This window comes from Tachypleus tridentatus, chromosome 11 (assembly GCF_004210375.1).
Source record: "Tachypleus tridentatus isolate NWPU-2018 chromosome 11, ASM421037v1, whole genome shotgun sequence".
Classification (NCBI taxonomy): Eukaryota; Metazoa; Arthropoda; class Merostomata; order Xiphosura; family Limulidae; genus Tachypleus; species Tachypleus tridentatus.
This window is the reverse complement of record NC_134835.1, coordinates 87194716-87215229: the sequence shown is the minus strand read 5'-3', so window position 1 is coordinate 87215229 and position 20514 is coordinate 87194716. Positions and strand designations below refer to the sequence as shown.

At 32.6% G+C, this 20514-nt stretch overlaps 1 protein-coding gene across 3 annotated transcripts in view; it reads right to left on the bottom strand.

Moving 5' to 3' along the window:
* Window positions 1-20077, bottom strand: part of LOC143232696 (uncharacterized) — a 76512-nt gene extending 56435 nt beyond the window's left edge. For 2 of the 3 annotated variants that reach the window (XM_076468434.1, XM_076468433.1), the window contains exons 1-5: window positions 19646-20077; window positions 16384-16479; window positions 12400-12544; window positions 10391-10467; window positions 7320-7517 (exon numbers count right to left, since the gene is read on the bottom strand). In XM_076468434.1, coding sequence (XP_076324549.1) covers window positions 7320-7517; window positions 10391-10467; window positions 12400-12544; window positions 16384-16479; window positions 19646-19880 — 751 coding nt within the window. In that variant the 5' untranslated portion in view covers window positions 19881-20077. The remainder of the gene's footprint in view (window positions 1-7319; window positions 7518-10390; window positions 10468-12399; window positions 12545-16383; window positions 16480-19645) is intronic. The other variant, XM_076468435.1, reaches the window with a different exon arrangement.
* Between the last annotated feature and the right edge of the window lie 437 nt (window positions 20078-20514).

Below are 20514 nucleotides of genomic sequence, written 5' to 3'. Positions count from 1 at the left end.
TTAGTATTGGTGTGCAGAGCATATAAACACTTTTTAAAAAATCTCAACACGCTCAGCTTCTGTTAATTTACAATAAACCTGTTGAAAGTTTTTAAACTGTCTTAAAGTAGACATCCCTAAATCAAATGTACTGTTGAACATCAATAAAGTCAACAAACTCCATTCTTAAACTTAACTTCTTTAACCATGAGAGAGATAATATATTTGAATGTGAAATCTTTGATAAGACTTTTACTATATTTTAACTTTAATAATTATATACTATTGTCTTAGAAGAAAATCCTGATTAAAACATTGGACCATCAAGCTTGTACATTAATCATTAAAATTATTTTTTTTTAAGAAATGGAGAAAAACTATTGAGAAAACTTTACTAAAATTACCTTTCTAACAAACATTATAAACTACGTAAATAAAAACTATTCAGACAATGAGAGTTATACTTCACAATCTTTTCTAAATGTTGCAAAAGAAAATTTCCGTTATTCCTATATACACAGGAAGATAAGCTATTTTGATTAGAGCCAGTTAGATAAGCTATGTTATTGTGCATATTCTCAAGTAAAGCTAAAATATGTTTCGACACTTATATCAGATTATTGTATTCTATCAGGTATAAGGATCCTATTCCTACTTTCAAAACTTCTAAATTTTATATGAAAATAAATTTCCTAAATGTTATTTGTTATGTTGGATAAACAACTAAGAAGTTATACAACAACATGCTAATTTAAGTTCCTAGTCGTTTTCAACATGCATTTAATGAGTTTAAGGATCTTATAAGTAGAGAACGCTTTGAAATCCTCGTTAAGGCCATAACAGTGAACAGGAAGGCCACGTGAAGGAAAGTCTGTCGAGCAGTAGAGTTAAACCAAGACTAAATAAGCAAAATAATGTGTTTTGTTTATTGTTAAATACAGGTGGCTTATAGTCACTGGCAGGTACACGTACGTCATTCTTGAATTTAGGAACAAATAATGTAATTAAAATTTATCCTCCTTAGGCTGGGAGATTAATTAAGTCTTTTTAAAGTTAATGAACAAACAAAAAATGGTTCAAACTCATAAGAAGATAAGGTAATATTATTATAAAGCTGGTATGGTTCATGCTCTTTAGGCTAGCAAATCGGCTAAAGTGCTTTTAAAGCTGATATGTACATAATATAGCTAATTTTACTTCACCAACTGATAAGTACATGGCATTTTCAAGATGATGCAAATATAAAGAATGTAATGATTCATTCTTGAAGAATACCAGATAAGTTAGTCATTCTAATGGTGACGTATAACTAAAGGCTCATGCTTGCTAAGGTAGCAAGTAAGCCACAATTATTCTAAAGTTTTATGCATAAGCTGTTAAGTGGTTCGTGTTCCATGGAAGACAAAATATCATTTTATAGTGATACATATAAATACTGTTGGTGGTTCATATTCGTTTGTAGATAAGCTAAAACTATTTTAAAGCTAATACATAAATAAAGTTGGTTGTTCGTATTCCCTAGCACAGTGATGGCGATCCTATGGCATACGTGTCCAAGGTAGCACGCGAAATAATTTTTCTGGCGTGCGGCACGCAGTGCTGCCTCTTGAGTCTTTAAACCCTAACGTTAATCCATTATAAACATATATATATAATGATTATCATTATTCCCAAATGCAGCAGCGAATGATTTTTTCAACCCGGGAGCAGTGAGAAATGTTCACAGGAGACGTCTCACGTCCCCTTGACGCCAACTTTGAGGGTTGCGGGTACATGTAACATTAGATGATACGTTTTGAATTTATCGCATCAGTAGTTGACTAAAAATAGAAGTAAACTTTTGGTATTGGCTTTGATCTGCTCATATTTTTCTTCTGTTGTTTGTGAGTGAATACAGGATATTCAGTGATAATAACGGTAAATATTCATTTATTTTTTCTCAGTCAATATATAAATTATATTGTTTGTTTGTTTTTAAATTTCGCACAAAGATACTCAAGAGCTATCTGCGCTAGCCGTCCCTAATTTAGCAGTGTAAGACTTGAGGGAAGGCAGCTAGTCATCACCACCCACCGCCAACTCTTGGGCTACTCTTTTACCAACGAATAGGGGGATTAACCGTAACATTATAACGCCCCCACGGCTGGGAGGGCGAGCATGTTTGGCGCGACAGGGATGCGAACCCGCGACCCTCACATTACGAGTCGCACGCCTTAACACGCTTGGCCATGCCGGGCCTAAATTATATTGTTAAAATTATGTTATTTGGTGTGGCATGCGTATATTTTTTAATTAGTTACTTGTTACTTAACTACAAATTTCTTTTTATATCAATGACATAAATTTTCACCTGCTATTATGTTACAGTATGTTAAATTATCGTACTTAAGTTAATTGGTGAAATATTTTTAAATTGTATTTACCCTTTTCAGCTTGTCAGAAAGCCAGCTCAACAAGCAAAAAAACAAAAGCGTTCAAATGGAAGGAGGAGCAGCAGAGATTGTCAAGAATCATGGAATGAAATATTTGACATGATCAAAAAGGGTGATAAAGCATTATGCATCTTATGTTCTGAAACAGTGGTGTGCAGGATTTCCTCTGTAAAGCGACATTACGAAACTGTTCATAAATAGCTTTGTAATAAAAGTGAGCAAGAACAAAAAGAACACATTTCTCGAGAAGTCAGCAACAACAACATGCAGTCAAATATTTTGATGAAATTTGTTTCAGATAGTTCCAGCTTAGTTGCTGCTAGTTTTGGTATTTCATAGATTACTGCTTAACATGGAGAAACACTTAGTGATGGGAAATATATTAAAGAATCATACCTAGAACGTGCTCCTTCCCTTTTTAACGGTTTTCCAGAAAAAGGAAAAAAAATTAGTGCATTAAGAAATTGTGAGTAGAAGCACAGTAAAAGATAGAATATTATACATGGAAGCAAACATAGCAGAACAACTAACAAAATATATTGGTTCATGTAAATTCCTTTCCATTTGTCTTGATAAGAGCACTGATGTTACATCATGAGCTAGGTTAACCATTATTGCTCGATTTTGTAGGGGTGATAAAATCTGTGAAGAACTTGTTAACTTGATAACTTTACCTGAACATAAAACAGGGGCTGAAATATGTAAAGCAGTAGTAAACGAATTATCCAATGGACAGATTGATCTTTCAAAAACAGTTTCCATGAGAACTGAGGGTGCATCCAGCATGATTGGTAAAAAATCAGGTTCTGTAAATCTGCTTGCAAAATATACTGAACATTCACTGGTAGTATTTCATTGTATTATACACGAGGAAGCTTTGTACGCAAAAACTGGCCTTAAGAAGTTTGGAAAAGTGATGGAAATTGTAATCAGGGTAGTTAATTTTATTTCTGTGCATGATTATAAAAAAAGACGATTTCAGAATTTACTGAGACAAGCAAATTCGGTGTATACAGACTACTTATGTACGACAATATTATTTGGCTAAATAGAGGTTCTGTCCTTAAACGATTTGTTGAGTATATTGATGAAATTCGTCTGTTTTTGACAAATGAAAAATCTTCTTGTCAAGAATTATCTAATGTTTTTTGCAAATTTCCCCTCACATTTAAATTACTTGAACACAAATTTACAGAAATCTAGCAAAACACTTGATGTTATGTTTGATAACTTAAACGTTTTTTAAATTAAACTGAAAAATTTTAAATGGGATATTTACAATGGCACTCTTAATTAACCACAACAGATCTTGAAATTTGTGAGAAAATATACGTTTGGAGTTTGCAAATGCAATTTTCAAGCATCATTAATTCAGATTTTGAACAATTTTCTTTAAAATTTAATAAGTTCAGGTTATTTGAAGAAACTACAAAATTCATAAATATGCAGACAGTGTAATGTTAGTCAAACTGAATTTGGAAATGTTGCAGTGGATTGACTTGGATAATTTTAAGATTCAACTGATTGGTTTACAAAGAAGCTCAATTTGGAGGCAAAAATTTGTCGACTTAAGAGTTGAACTAGAAGATACTGCAAGAGATCGGTTAGTAATTAGAATATCGCAGAAAATTGCAGCAAACACGTGTTTATGCGAGTCATTATTTTCAGTGATGAACTTTGTTGAGTGTAATTATAGGAATAGACATGCTGATAAAACTAGTGCTGCATGCATAGCTCTCAAAATAACCAAATACAAGACTGATATAAAATATCTGTCATCGTAGGTGCAGCAGTAAAAGTCTCACTAAGAGTAAAATACGTTTATCTTTTTTTTCTCTTGTTTTTTATATTAAATAATATGAACCAAAGCTTATCATTTCACAAAATGCTTTTTTATTAACAGCAAAATAATGAATAAACGTAAATAAGCAAGAGGACTTATTTTTTCCTTAAAAAAGTTCATTATAATTGTTACTAATTTATTAATTTTATTTCTTGGGAATTACTATACTTATTAACAACATGTAACTCTTAACTTTGTTTCATTTAAAATAATTTAAATAATAATAAATTATAATCTGCTGCAAAAATTACCATGAGCACGCGAGAGAATTTTTTAGATTATCTCCAATTTGGGCACACACTCGCAAAAAGGTTCGCCATCCCTGCCCTAGCAAATATGTAAAGTCATTCTATAGCTCATACATAAGAAAATAAGTGGTTCATGTTCGCTAGAGAAGCTGAAGTCATTTTAGAGCTGACACATGAATAATGTAGGTGGTTCATTGTCAGTTCTGGCTCCGCATGGCCAGGTGGTTAAGGCACTCGACTCGTAATTCGAGGGTCGCGAGTTCTAATACCTGTCACACCAAACATGCTCGCCCCTTCAGCCGCGGGGGCGTTATAATGTGACGGTCAATCCCACTATTCATAAGTAGAAGAATAACTTTAGAGTTGCCGGTGGGTGGTGATGACTATCTGCCTTCCCTTTAGTCTTATACTGTTATATTTGGGATGGCTGGCGCAGGTAACCCTCATGTAGCTTTGCGCGAAATTCAATACAAATCAAACCATTCTCAGTCAATGTTTTCTAAAAGGCTTATGTTGTACTAGTAGGCTAAATACAAAAACAATAAGATAAGTACGATTACCCATTCAAGTCCTATTTTATACATCTAACATAAGACGTTATTTCGTGGTCATATCAGTATATTTATTTTGAATTAATTAAGTATTATAGAATGTCGTCACTGTAAAACATTTTTTTTAAATCCACCTTTGGTATAAATTTGCCTTTATGAGAATTCTTGCGACAGCGAGAGCTATTAAGACTCGGGCTGGTTCATAGGCTGTCCTTATCTATATAGCGTAGTCCCTTACAAAGGAAAATAACAAGGGGAGCTAAAACGCATCAGGAAAGTCACTTAGGCATGATTGGGCCGAAAGAGTTAGTTTTCGGGATCGCTGAGTGAAATCTGGCATCAAATTTTGTGTTCCTATCTTTTCTTTGGTTCTTAAGGACGCCATGTTCTTGTTCGTACCCTAACTCACAAGCTAGGAGGACCAAAATTGGTACACCTGTTCAAGTACCAAAAGCGGGTGTAGCACAAAGTTTTATTTCGGATACGAACTCCCTTGGGATAGAATTACTTCTATATAAATGGGACTAATGGAGGAGTTCAATAGGTACATTGAAACCGTTGTGAACCATGAAGATACCTCCGAGTTCAAAAACGGGTAGTTTATGCTTCACTTAAACTTGCAACTACAGTTATCACACTAATTGACTTCAATTCACTTTACGTTTATACCCTGCAACATGTTAAACGAATAATTGACCACAACAACTTATAAAGTTTCCTGTTGAAAACAAAAACATGTCTGATCTGGTTTTATAGTGATGTAGGTTTCAAAAGTAAGGTTCGGGATAATTCTTATAAAAACGCCTTTGATTTACATGTTCAGTATGTATTTGTTATTCCTGCCACCTAGAAACTAGCAACTAATTCACTCTAGCACATATTCTAAAGTTACAGCAAACTATATACACATGTATTTCTTCTTGGATAGATAAAACGAACTCAAACACTAAAAATTTAATATTAAATGTATCTTTATTTTGAATTCTTTTCCTCTGTATTTTCTTAATGGCGTTTCCGCTTTCCAAACCTATTTTGAATTTATTATTATTTGTCAAAACACATTTCTTCAAATTAATTTCGTTTTATTGTATTTGTATTTTCAAAAATTATAATTTTAAGTAAATCAAGTTGGAATCTATAGAGCACGACAAAATTGAAGGAATTTATAATATTTTAGTTTTTGACAAACCCAGAGCCACTATCATAAAATAACGCACCTCTTTTCTCGACACTTCGTCTTTCAAATCAGTCTAACGATGACCAACTAGTTAGCGCCTTTTCTATTTGTAGTAGTTAAGTACGATCTCTTCTCCTAGGCGGACCCAGCATGGCCATGTGGTTAGGGTGTTAGACTCATAACCAGAGGGTTGCGTGTTAGAATCCCTGTTACAATAAACATGATCGACCATTCAGCCATGAGGGCGTATTAATTTGATGATCAATCTTAATATTCGTTGGTAAAAGACTAGCCCAAAAGTTAGTGGTGGGTGGTGGTGACTAGCTACCTTCCCTCTGGAAGGAAGGAGGCCAGTCACACCATTTGATGTAATGTGGCTACAAATATCCAAAAGTGCAAAAAAAAAAGAATTAGTGGAAGAACCAACTTGTGGAATGATGATGCTATTGATGTTACCTGTTATATGAACCATATTATTCGACTCTTTACACTGCCATATACAGGTGGAATTGTCCTTGACTGCAGTTTAACGGATAACATTCTTGCTTACTTTAACCAGTTGTTACTTTCTTTGAAGAGGTGGGTTTGTTTACTTACAAAAGTCAGTCCTCATAGAATACTCTTGAAAGAACTTCGGACATAAAAGGAACCCTGGAAACAGTTATTTCATAAGAGTTTTCAAAAAATAACTCTGGACCTTATCATCAACCTGAGTTTAAGTTGGCAACAATGGTGCTAGAATGCACCATGTGGTGACCTTACGGCATACTGAAGTAAAATATCAAGAATTATACAAATATAAAGCCATAATTATAAACTGTTCATTTCGAGTGAAATAATTTCCATTTCAGATTACATAATGGATCATCTGTTACCTGATTTATATAAGAATAAACTGAAGGGAGTGACTGACATTTTTATAAGATTTGCGTTTTCGATAAAATATTATACATCTCAACAATCATTCAACTGTTTTCTTGCAGTATATTTCAAAACATTATTAATTCGAGTGATAAATAAAAATAGTATTTGATACTTTATTTTTCCAACACATGTTTAAAATGAACATAAAATATTTAGTGGACTTACAACATGAAAGCAGATGAAATCCAGCTATGTGGGTTGCTTCTCCTACTGGATCTCCTGTTATTGGGTCAGCACAATAACATATTTCATCATTACACTGAAGTTCATCGTAGTTTCCCATAGAGTCACAATGTTCGTGAGGATATGTCATCCACTCAAGGCCTTCATTTTCTTTTTTCTTCCACATTTCTCGGGAACACTCTGTGTGAAAAAACATGTTACTCAAAACCTTTAAAAATGATTTTCATAACAATACTAAATAAAATTGTTTCCTGATACCACACTAAAACAAATGTTTAAACATTTTATATAAAAATATAATTATTTTACGTTCGCATGAATTACTCGGAGAAATTAGCAAGTATATTTTATTACAACTGCACTAGTGTAGTAGATTTAAATTAGAAAAGAAATTTGAGTACTTAAATCAGTCAACAAGAAATGATGCATTTAATTCATGCGATAAGAAATTGTTTTAGGAAATATATGTACAGTGATATCTGTATAATATTCCATGTTTCATTAACCTGTTTTCGAACAAATAATTATGAAATTAGTGAAACGATTATCTACTAATGAGTAGATCTCTAAATGGATTATGAAACACAACTCATGCAATAAATGGATTTCAGAAAGATGTTATTCATTATTTAATAATAAACTTAAGAAAAACAACACAGCTTTATACAGCTAAGTAAAATTAAATAGTATCTAGTATGTTGTTTTTATGAATTATATACATATATGTGTGTGGTGTGGACAGATATCATACTATAATAAAACTCTTGCACATATGATGCTGGAGAAACCTTTTTATTACGCAATATGCAACCCGAATTTCATGAAAGTTTTATCCTATGTGCATGTAGATTTGTAATAGGGGTCACGATTTTCCCGTTTTGCCTCCGTTTCCTATCACGGATAACGTTATTTGTCTCCATTTTCAAGGTACAGATATGACGTCATAAATTCGCCACACGTCATACTACATTTATAATGGAACTCTTGCTCATACACTGCCGGCCACAATCTTAAGGCTAATGAACATAAAGAAAAAATATGCATTTTGCGTAGTTAGACTCAACCACTTATTTGAGTAGAGCTTTAAAAGATGAAAATAAAAAAAGGAAAAAAAAAAAAAAAACTTTTTAGCATATAATAGTGAAAATGTGAACACTATGAAATTAGCCTAAATACTAGCTGGTCAAAAGTTTAAGACCATACCAAAAAGAAGTCCTAAACAGGGTAGGAAATGCCCAACAAGAGGTCTCAGTAGTGAGTTACACAGCCGTCATTGCGAATAACTTCAAACATTCGCTTTGGCATGGTCGATATAAGCGTTTGCTGAAGGCTTGCTGGAATATTATTACAAGTGGTGAAGATTGATTCATGAATATCATGCACTGTTTGTAATTGACATCCATTTATATAGACTTCCCTTGCCATCCACTCCCAAACATTTTCAATGAGATTAAGTTTGGACGAACATGCTGGATGGTCAAAAAGAATCACGTTATTCGCATAAAACAAGTATTTTGTTCTGCGGGCATTGTGGATTGCAGCGTTGTCCTGCTGAAAGATCCAGTCATTTCCACACAAGCGAGGGCCTTTAGTTAATAAGTATGCTCTCTCCAATATGCCAATGTAGCCAGCTGCTGTTTGGCGCTCCTGTATAACCTGAAGCTCCATTGTTCCATGGAAGGAGAAAGCACCCCAGATCATGATGGAACATCCTCCACTATGTCGTGTAAAAAATGTCTCCAGTGGGATATCCTTAACGTGCCAGTAACGTTGGAAGCCATCTGGATCATCCAGGTTAAATTATTTCTCATCAAAGAACAAAACCTTCTTTCACTTTTCTACGGCCCATGTTTGGTGCTTCTCAGCAAAGATTAACCGAGCTGCTTCGTGGTGTGGAAGGAGGCGTGGCTTTTGAAGACGTTTACGGTTTTTAAAGCCTTTCTCTCGTAGATGCCGTCTTATTGTTCTTGAGCTGCATTCTGTGTCCGACGATCGTTCGATGATCGGCTGGTGTCTTGCCGGACAACCCGTCGATCCTCCTGCTCAACGCCGGCGAAATGTTCCTGGGCCGACCACTTGAAATTCTCGTTCCATCTCCCTCAGGGTCTTTTAAGAAATTTTCAACAGCAGTTTTACTACTCCCAATCTCACCAGCGATGGTATGTTGAGAGAGACCTTGCTTTTGCAGCTCGATAATTCTGCCACGTTTAAACTCTGTCAACTTTTTAGCCTTTGCCATGTTTTTACTCAATGTAAAGAAACACAGGAGATTTCAGTGGGATATATTGGCAACGCTAATGCTTGAACACAAATGACTAAATTTCGTTACGTGTTTACCAATTAACGCTTCGTTTCAGTATGGTCTTAAACTTTTGACCAGCTGGTTTTAGGCTAATTTCATAGTGTTCACATTTTCCCCATGAAATGCTAAAAAAGTTTTTTATTTTTAATTTTCTCTTTTCCTTCGAAGCTCTGCTCAAATAAGTGGTTGAGTCTCACAGCGCAAAATGTATATTTTTTCTTTATGTTCATTGACCTTAAGACTTTGGCCAGAAATGTATCTGTGATACTGGAAAATTTTTTATTACGCGAAGTTCCCGTTTCGTCTCCGTTTCACGTTACGTGCGGAACTAATGCACTGGCGCCACAGATAATCGGTTAGTGTCTATAATTTAAGGGTACTAGGCTAAAATATGATGTTACGCTATGAGGTTAATCGACTTTAAGTATTTTAAAGTATGGTGTCTAAAAAAACTGCTATTTCCTCTGTAGAGCATACTCAGCTTTTGAGAATACTACAGTTATGTAAAAACGTGAAAGCTTATTTGGAAGAGATTTCCTGATTCTTTGTGTGAGAAGATAGTTTATAGTTTATTGATTGAAGTTTTGAACTGTTAGTTGTGGTTTTGTGGAACATTCCAGAAGAAGTTACAAAGCAAAAGATTGAATGTCTAATCAAAGACATAAGTATTATAAAGTCGTTTAATACTAGCACATTTGTATTGTTAAGCTCAAAATTATTATTTTAAGGCAGTAAATTCTATATATCCTACCACAGGTCATATTTTCGGCTAAAGCCTCTTCTTCTACACCAAAGATCCTGTCTCCAATTTCGTTAAAACATAAACACCTAAAATATTGATAAAACAATGTCATATAAAGACACAAAAAACAAAATTTTTGAATGAAAGTACTTTTAAAGTTGTAGAAGAAAGTATCATGAATCAACGTTTCAGTACTGAATCATAGCTTCAAACAGATACAATGCGAATATTAACGGTTATATATCTTTATTGACCTACAATAACATCCTTCTGTTTTTTTATCATTTGGGTTTCAAGGTATTTAACAAATACAAGTGAAAAGTCTGGATCAGAAGGTATTTAACAAACACAACTAAAAAATCTGAACCACAAGGTATATAATAAATACAAGTGAAAAAACCTGGATCACAAGGTATTTAACATGTATAAGTAAACAATATAAATTACAGTGTTTATTTAATATCTTTTATCCCACCTTTAAAATGTACGTATTATGTGTTTGAATGTTTGTCATATGTATATATATGTAGATGTGTTGTTTGTACATCTTCAAGTACGTGTTAATTTCCTTTCGTAATCGTATATACATTTTATTATGTTGAAAATGAGTTTATTATTAAGCATTTTTCAATCCATACTTCCTAATTTAGGGATTATTTGTATTTGATTTTACAAACTCCTTGATAATTAAGAGGTGGGATTGAGGGCTTACAACGTTAGAACTTTAGGTTGTATCCCCAAGCGACAGGCACAGTGCAAATAGTCATTTGTGTAGATTTGCGCTAAAATCAGCAAAGATAATTATTTTTATGTTCACAAGGTTTCTTAAGGTGCTTGCTTTGATATTTATGGAATATATTATTTTGATCTTATTTTATTTTAACAATATAGCTATATTTTACACACAAAAAACAAAGACGATCTTGTGCACGTTCACAATGAAATCTCAAAAATAACTACTTTTAAAGTATTATTTAATTAATGAAAATAGTACTTGTTTTGCTTTATTTGCATCATTATTAGTATGTGCTAAAATTGCTGAAGACACCTGCTTTTCTAATGCATATTATGAAAAACCAAAATACTGCCGCTTCTGATAGCCTTTTACATAACAGTAGAACATTTTATTTTTGGGCGCAGATTGACCCTGTGGTACGGTCCTAGAATCAGCTCTGTCTGACTAAAAATAATGTGAACTTTTTAAAAGAATGCAGTCAAAATTCTCGATGACTAACGTGATTTATACCTGCGTCGTATGGTGAGAGAAGATTCGATGGAACAAAAACATTAAAACGTATAAAATTAGAAGATGTAAATGAACTGAAGATCTAAGTTTGTGATTGGGTAATACTTTAAAAATTACATTTACAATCTGAAATCACTCATTTTAAAAAGCAATAAAAAACGAATAAAATCAAACTTTTAGAGTTATAGATGGATGAAGTGATAACTGAGGCAGCTTAAGTTTAAAGTATTAGTTGAAGTTTGGGTCAACAATTCATTATAATGTAAACCTTTTAACACTAATATAAGAAGTTGAAATCAAGTATGCTGATATAAAAAGTTAAAACAATATACGCTGATATAAAGATTTTAAAACTATATACACTAATATAAAAAATGTAAATCACTTACACTTATTTACACTCATTTAGTCCATGTACTCTGATATTTTTTTCACTCTCTTTGATTACTGAATGTGTAAAAACTATTATTATCAGAAAAAATAACGTTTAAATTTCCCAGAAAATAAATCATACGTTCAAAGGTAGATAGTGCCTAAATTATTATGTGCATGTTGAAACATTAATCTTTATTTGAAGGAAGATATTGTGCATTTATATATAAAATATAATATTTGACAAAACCACTGTATATTAGGTATCTCAAAATATAAAATATGAAATCACTTGAGAAAAAAGTTAAAACTAGAATCACCTTTCACTGAATTATAGCATAAGTTAAATCCCCTGCTGCAGTATATGTTAATATCATTATAAGTATTACTGTACACATACTTGGAGCCTTTGCACTGTTTTTTCTTAAAATTTCCTTTGTTGTCACATTTTGGAAGCCATAAGGAGTCAGCAAACTTAAGTTCCTTGTCTTCTAACAAACCTTGTCGATGTTTTTCTTCTGCATCACATGGTCCACCTTCTGTTTCTGTGGGTAAAAAGTAGTATTCAATGTTTTTAGATAATTCTGACTTCATTATTCCAGTTAGATACTACTATAACTGATGTTTCAGGGTATTCAAAAACCTATATCGAACAATTAGAGAAAATAGCAGTATTTGTATTATACCATTTCTATAATGAAATGCTTTACAAACATATAAAAATGGACGTTACTAGGTTTCACTTAAGAAACCTCACAGCGGTAAAATATTCTGTGCACCAAACGCATCATTTCATTACTTATTCCTGCTATACCAGTTAGTGCGATAGTAAAATCAATAAGTAATATAAAAAACTACACAATTGATTTTACATATCATATAGATACCCGGAAGAACAGCGGTAAACCTATGAACTTACAACGCAAAAGTCTGGAGCTTGAAACCCCCTGTTGGACCCAGCAGTTTATTCTAAACTGAACAAAGCATATCAAAAGTTGGGATTCCACAGAAATAGTTATAACATTATTTGTATAACTTATTACTCTTCATTTGTAATTTCATAACGTATGAAAATATTAAAAAAGCTCTATCAAAATAATTTTTTTAGCACTACATCCATCATTATTAGAAATAGGCACAGGTGAAACAATCGGAAGGGTAATTGAAGTTATGTCTTTATCAGCCTTTTTATTAGCAGTTTCAAAAGCCAGGAATATATATTTATCATTGTTTGAGCTAGTACAATAATAAATTATGCAATTAGCACGTCAAAACGTGGTTAGCTTTCAACAGACAAGTTAATTCAGTACTGAAATAAGGGATATGCAAGCTGTTGGAATTTAAAACTCAATTATTTTCTTCAATTGCCAGTATAAGAGACTCTTACCTATATTTCCTAATAATATAAAGATATACTATGTCGTTGTTTGGCTTAGGATTTTTTTACAGTAGGTGTCTGTGGCTTGTTGACGATAAATGCAAAGATAAGTGGACAACACGAACTTTACTTTTTCAAAATAATATATATATCCGGAATAAATTAAATGTATGTACAAAAAATTCTTCAACACTGTAGAAATCATAGGCATATCATAAACACTATGTGTATAGTTCTCTTTCTCTTGTTAAAAGTCCACTTAGGTCTATTCAATTATTTTAAAGTTTTAGTTAACAAGCAGAACTATCATCTCTATTACTGTCGCCAAACTATCCAAATATAGCTCACTTATTCTATCGTCGAAATACCATGGTTGTATCCTATACATTTAAACTCGTCTGCTCTCTTTTCTTCTTTTTTATTTCCAAAAATCGTCTGTTTATTTGTCAAATTCCACTGACGATAGTTCAATCACTTTAGAATTATCTTTGGGAAAATAAACTGTCACTCAGAATTTCTCTCAAAAAGGCTAGTTTGCAAATTATCTCTAGGAGGGCTTGTGATACTCTCTATCTCTATCTTCGCTATTGATTTTGCTTTCAGATAACATGTTGCATAGTCGACTACTGTCAGCACATATCGGTTTCTCTTGTCACAAACAGGTGCCAATAGCCCAATCAGGTACATAACTAGTCTTCTTTGCTGAATGCTCTTCTATGAGTGGCACCTTCCCCAATAGCACTTTGGCTGCCTTCACATAAGGTAATGTTCTTTGGCAGGTGTCGCAAGACCTGCAAAACCCACTTACATCTCTGATCACTCCTCGACAATGGAAGTTACTGGTGATTCTGTCAGCCATTTTCTTTGTTCATTGATGTTCTCCCTCAGCTGTTTCTTGAGCCAACTCATCACTTGGGTCCGGTATTATGTTGTTAATATAATATTTTTTAAATTCTTATGATGCGGTATAGACCTACTTTCCGATCCTCTATTCTATAAGCAATTTTCCTCTTTGTTTTGTGCTCGACTTTCATCTGGGCATTGTCCCAAAGTTTCTGCAGTGAATAATCTTTCTTCTGTGCTTCCTTTAGTTCCTGCAAACCTAAACTGGGATGTTGATTTTTGACACTTGCAGGAGCTTAACGTCTTGTTTGCTATTTTTTCTTAATCTCTGATGGTGACAATAGATGCTCCGTCATTCTTTCTCCTGTGTAGTTTCTCTAAATTTCTACTAGCTGCTATGCTTCCTATCATCAAGCCGTGTATTGGTTCCTTGATACACATGGTCTCAAGATCTCTTACATAATATGAAACACCAACCTTTATTTTTGCTATAGGAAATTTTCTCATTGTCCTATCAATTAATAGGCCTACCTTGTCTGTCATCTAATTATCAGATACTGGACTAGTTCTCACTGCTGCCCAGTGTCTCTTAAAAATCTTCACTTTTTTGTCCCCAACATAGTGGCATATTATGATTTGTTGTCACCTTTTGATATTTGTCGCATACTTCAATATCTGTTGGTACTGTTGATCTATTTGCTAACTTAAGCCAACATTAGTTGTGCACCGATAGATCATGCTTTCTTGTACTAAATTCGATAAGTAGTCTTTATTCTCTTTCTTCTGTCAGCAGTATCCGTAGTGCCAGTCACTCTCTTCTTGTTTCTTACCATCATTAGGTAAGTAGCTTGAACTGCTATTGTTTGCTGGTATGGACTTGCACTCCTTTGCAATGTGTCACATTTTATAACAAACATAGCATCTCTTTGGTAAGCTCCTGCTTCTGGTTTTAACCGAAGATGAGATCTTCTTTCTAACCATTTATCAAAATCACCTGACGTGGCTGTATCGTGTAATCACACTCTATACTATTTTCGTTACTTCTAGAATTGTGCGTACATAGATCAGAGCCGGATTATTTATTAGGCACAACAGGCACGGTGCTTGGTGTCCACGAACACTATGGGTCCATGAACATTTCCCTTAAAATTTAATCATTGGTTTATCTTATACGGCTGGTAGGACCTACGAACAGAAGGTGCTTAGGCCCTACAATCGTCTTGATCCGGAAATGTATAGACCTACTCATTTTTGCCGTCATTCACGTTTTCTTCTATCGCCATTTACCACTGTATAATCCTGGCCTGTTCGCCAATCGTTGGAATTTCAAATTAAATTATTTTCTCCATTTATCAAAGTAAAAGGCTTCTACTTATACTTTTTAATAGTATAAATATATATTATGTCGTTGTTGAGCTCAGGATTCTTCTACAGTAGGTATCTGTGACTTGTTGACGATAAATGAACAGCATGCACTTCACTTGTTTTCAAACTAATATATAGTCGTATGTACAATGAATTATTTTTCACTATAGAGAATACAGACATGTAATAAACGCTATGCATAGTTCTTTTTCTCTTGTCAAAAATTCACTTAGACCTATTCAGTTACTTTAGAATTTTAGTTAAAAAAACGAGCTATTTTCTGTATTACTGTCGCCAAACTATCTAAATATAGTTCACTTACTTTATTAAAGTTACCATGGTCGTATCTTATATTTTAAAGCTCATCTGCTTCCTTTTTTTATTTTATATTTCCAAAAACCATGTGTTTATTTGTCAAAGTCCACTGAGGTTAGTTCAATTACTTTAGAACTGTCTTTGACGAACTAAGCTATTCTTCTAATCTTTTTATTTTAATGTTAATTTCCTTTAACACGTTATTTGTCAGGCCTTTCCTTCCTCGATTTTGGCCAAGTTTCTCCTCGTAATCTTGTCTGCTGTTTCCTACTCATCTCATACCATTTATATATTTACTACCAAATCGTTTGCTCACTATACTCTCTACATCAGTGAGTCACAAAAAGAACTTCCAACACTCGTCTGGTTTTTAACTCTCTTATAGTAAAGAAAAACAAACAATCATTAAACATTTATTCACAAAATAAACAATATCTAAACTAAAGTGTTTTTTTTTAATCATGACACAAGCGTACCACTTACGTTCGTCACATCTTTTAGTATTTATGTTACAGCTCAGACCTGGCTTACACAAACTAGCAGCAGCAGTTGGTCCTTGTCCACAGATTTCGTCCTTTTCTGCATAAATTTTCAAAATGAAGCATTTTAATAATTATCTAAAATTTGACTTATTTATACAAGAGCCAAAATATTTCGTATTTTCGTACAGTGTACACATCTAATGTTAATTGTACTAGTTTTGTTTTAATATTAGTATTAATAATATAATATTAAATTAAAATTATGCCACGATCAAATGCTAAATAGTTTCAAATCATTGAGACAAAATGAAGTTTTACTTCAATTACTTTTCTGTTCTTCAGACGTAAATCATTTCTTAAATTTCCCATGACATTTATTCTAACAAGAACTTTAATCATGTTTTGATTCAGATTCAGAAGTGTATATTTATTTCCAATATAGCCTTAAAACAAAATCGCTTAACAACAATAATAACAATCCTAACAGTACAGTACTTTATTACAAAATTGCAGTAAACAATCAATAGCTACCTTTAAAACGCTTCTATGTAAGAAATTCCAAAATGGCGACTCTAAGTTAATTCTGGTTTCTGTTCTTTCGTCTGATTGCACGATCTAAATGAACCTGTAGTACGCAATTTCTAACACATTGTCCCTATCATCTGATGTGATGGATGATGTACCTTTCAGTGTACATTATTGAAGCAATGTGGGGATTCTAGTGTCACTCACCTCACAGTAGAACCATGTCAGACTTTTTTCAGATAAATACTTTGTCATTATTTAGATAATTGAGAGACGCTGTTGCATAATGCTTGTGTTCTAACGTATATTTGGGCTTTGATTTTAATACACTTCAATATTTTGAAGCTATTCAAATGCGCAATGACCTACATGTGCAACATTATGATCATACACTTCAAACCTAGGTATATGATTTGATTTCGGTTTGCTGTAGCACAACTCCATATAAATGGTAAAAGTGCATTTATGCATATAACTGTTGACCTGGAGGAGCAAATTTGGTATTTTTTATTTAAAACGTTTCATTTGTTATTATTTACATCTTTTATATTAATATTCTGAGTGTATAATGCATAGTAATGAAATTTCTAAAAGTCATGACCTTCTAGATGACCTTGAATAACCTCAGTTATATAGTCAACTAAATTATTTACCTGTTAATGAAGTTATAAATCACATCTTATAAATTCTGACGAAACTTAGCATTCTGGATATACCTCCACATTTAAAAAAACAGTTATAAATCAGTGGTATTAGCAATTAACCATGGCAAAGAGCGTTATGGTTTCAGTGAATCTGACGAAGAGCTGAATAACAAGCTGATGAAATATTAAAAATTAAATTACAGTTAAATTACTATATAAGAGAAACAATATATATATTTATGAGTAATATCTATTCTTGTCTTATATTATTACTTGTGTTAATTTATGGACCAAAGTATTTTCATTGATTTGATTAAATAGTACAAAGCTAATACTTAATTTATTACGTTCATGTAGCGAAAACTCTCTATTCCAATTTATACGTAACAACCAATCATATTTCAAAGTTCATGAACATGTGATGAAATCATGTTGCTAATGCGACATTTTTTTCCACATAAACTATTTAGAATAAACCAATAGGAATTAGGTCTTATCTAATGTCAAGTCTGATACATACTAATATCAAAGTCAAAGTCTTCATTTTGTTTTATCATTTAGTTGTGTATGTACTCTGTACTGATAAGATACGGCAAATAACATCATAACTTATCACGTTAGATCGAAAGTTCCAAGTAGTTTGTTTTTTTCATTTTGTTATGTGACTCGACTTATCACTTTCTCAATAGCGCTTCTCTAGGAATGTAACGTTTCTATAGCCGTAGCAACATATATATATATATATATAATACATGCAAATGTAAAACTACTACAAGCTCAAACGACTACAAAGAATGAAATAACGTTATGCCACATTTATAAAAAAATATATTTGATATTCATCAAACCAAGTCAACACATATGAAATTTAGATATATACTGGGTGTTCGGAAAGTCACTGTGCAGTTTTGTAATCATATTTTATTCAGTCTATTTCAAGCCAGCAACTGATAGCGGTGTTTAGAAACAAAATAAGAAGGATCTGAGCCTGTATTGATGCCAACGGGGGTCACTTTCAACATTGTTTATAACTGTCATTCATATTTACCTTCTGTATTGTATATTAAAACATGTCTGTTAATAAATATACAAGTGTACAGTGACTTTCCTGTATATTCTACTGATAGTAAATTATATATCACAAAACTGGTACCTCTTTTTCTTGCTTTATACTATATATGTATATATATTTATAAACATGCAAATTTCACTCAAACAGAAACGCACGTACATAACCATCACAAATCCTATATTTTACAAATACGTATTAACATTTATTTATGTTAAACAACTTTTCTTAATTACAGCAGTCTCTCTAATTCCAACTTAATTTAGTATAATGGGAAATTATAGCAAATGTGAAAGTGCTTTATATCTAAGCCATTAACAAAATACATTTGATTGCGAGTAATTTGCATCTACCAAATATAAAATATGTTTATGATGAAGTTTATTTTCTTGGCATATTGAGAAACACCAAGAGAAAAGATTTAAATTATACGTTTTGTGTTTGGAGTGTAAATTTCATTTTTCATTGATCTAATGATAGCTTATGTTGACCTAGGTATCATTAAGATGTTTATACACGAATGATTCCTAGTTGTAAATCAGCTGTAAAATTGAATCTAGTCCATCATGAAAGACTTAGGTTTAAATCTTATCGTTTAAGTACTTCTTTTATTATAGCTGCATTATCTTAGCTCACGCTTAATTTCACACTGAGCTTATACAGAACAAATCTTTTATTCTTATTTCTTTCTTGGTTTATACTTTCATATTCCGATTTCATGGAGTAAAGTCTGATAATTATTCGTAATCTCACATCTTGTTTATTTGATCTTTAACAAGTTAGCTGTTTTATTACCTCTTTCTTAAAGTATCGTAGTACAGCGGTAAGTTTACAGATTTATAAGCTGACGTTCGATTCTCCGTCGTAGATACATAATATATTTTATAAACATAAAACTTACTACAAAGTGACAAAATCAATGGAAAAATTGATAAAACACATTTAGTAAGTTTGATGATATATTCGATAACCTGAAAAATAATAAAGACATATTCATGACACATACCATGCGAAATAAACCTTACCTATGTATGAAACGCACAGGGGACAGCACTCACAAAGCGAAGCATTTTCAATTATTTCACCGTTTGGACATTCGGTCACTGAAGGACATTGTATCCTATCGCAAAAATTGCTAGGACACTCGCTGAAAAGCTTTTCAACTTTTTCACTTATATTCTCGCATATTCCAACAGTAATTAAGGCAGTCAGTAACAAGAAGAAAATGGAAGCGTTCGTACCGACATAAAAACGTTTCATTCTGATTTATTAGTTTCAAGATATTTCTGTAATTTATAAGAACCTAAGTGTGATTGCAGACAAAGAGCTACTGTGATGGTATATATCGTTAAATGTTATTCAAAATCCTAAAAATTTAAAGTCGCAATAAAAACAAGAGTTTCAAAACATCTACATGCTTCAATTATAGTGCTGCGTATACTAACTGATAATGAGGTATGCAGGGAATATTGCACTCAAAGATAACGTGTAAAGGTAATGATAAGACAGTTCACCGCATTTACCTTTGTTTACTAAATATTTTTCAAGTAATCACAATTAAAAACACATTACTAGAAACAACCTAAATATGCATTTGTTTCAGAACGTCTTGGGAAATGTTACGACTAATAATAATATTTGCACGCTCTCCTAGTTAACAAACATCACAGGCCAAGTAAATAAACTTCAGCATAATGTATTTGTATTTGATTTTCATTCTTTAATGTGACTGGTATAATTCATAGATCTTACTCTTAAACTTATGTTAATACAATCTCTCGTGAATTACAATAGCGCCGAGCACTAAGTATTAAATTTATCTTATATTTGCAAGAGTTTAAAAAATTCACTACTAATTTTATGTGTGTAAATACACGTAGTTCTATTTGCAATA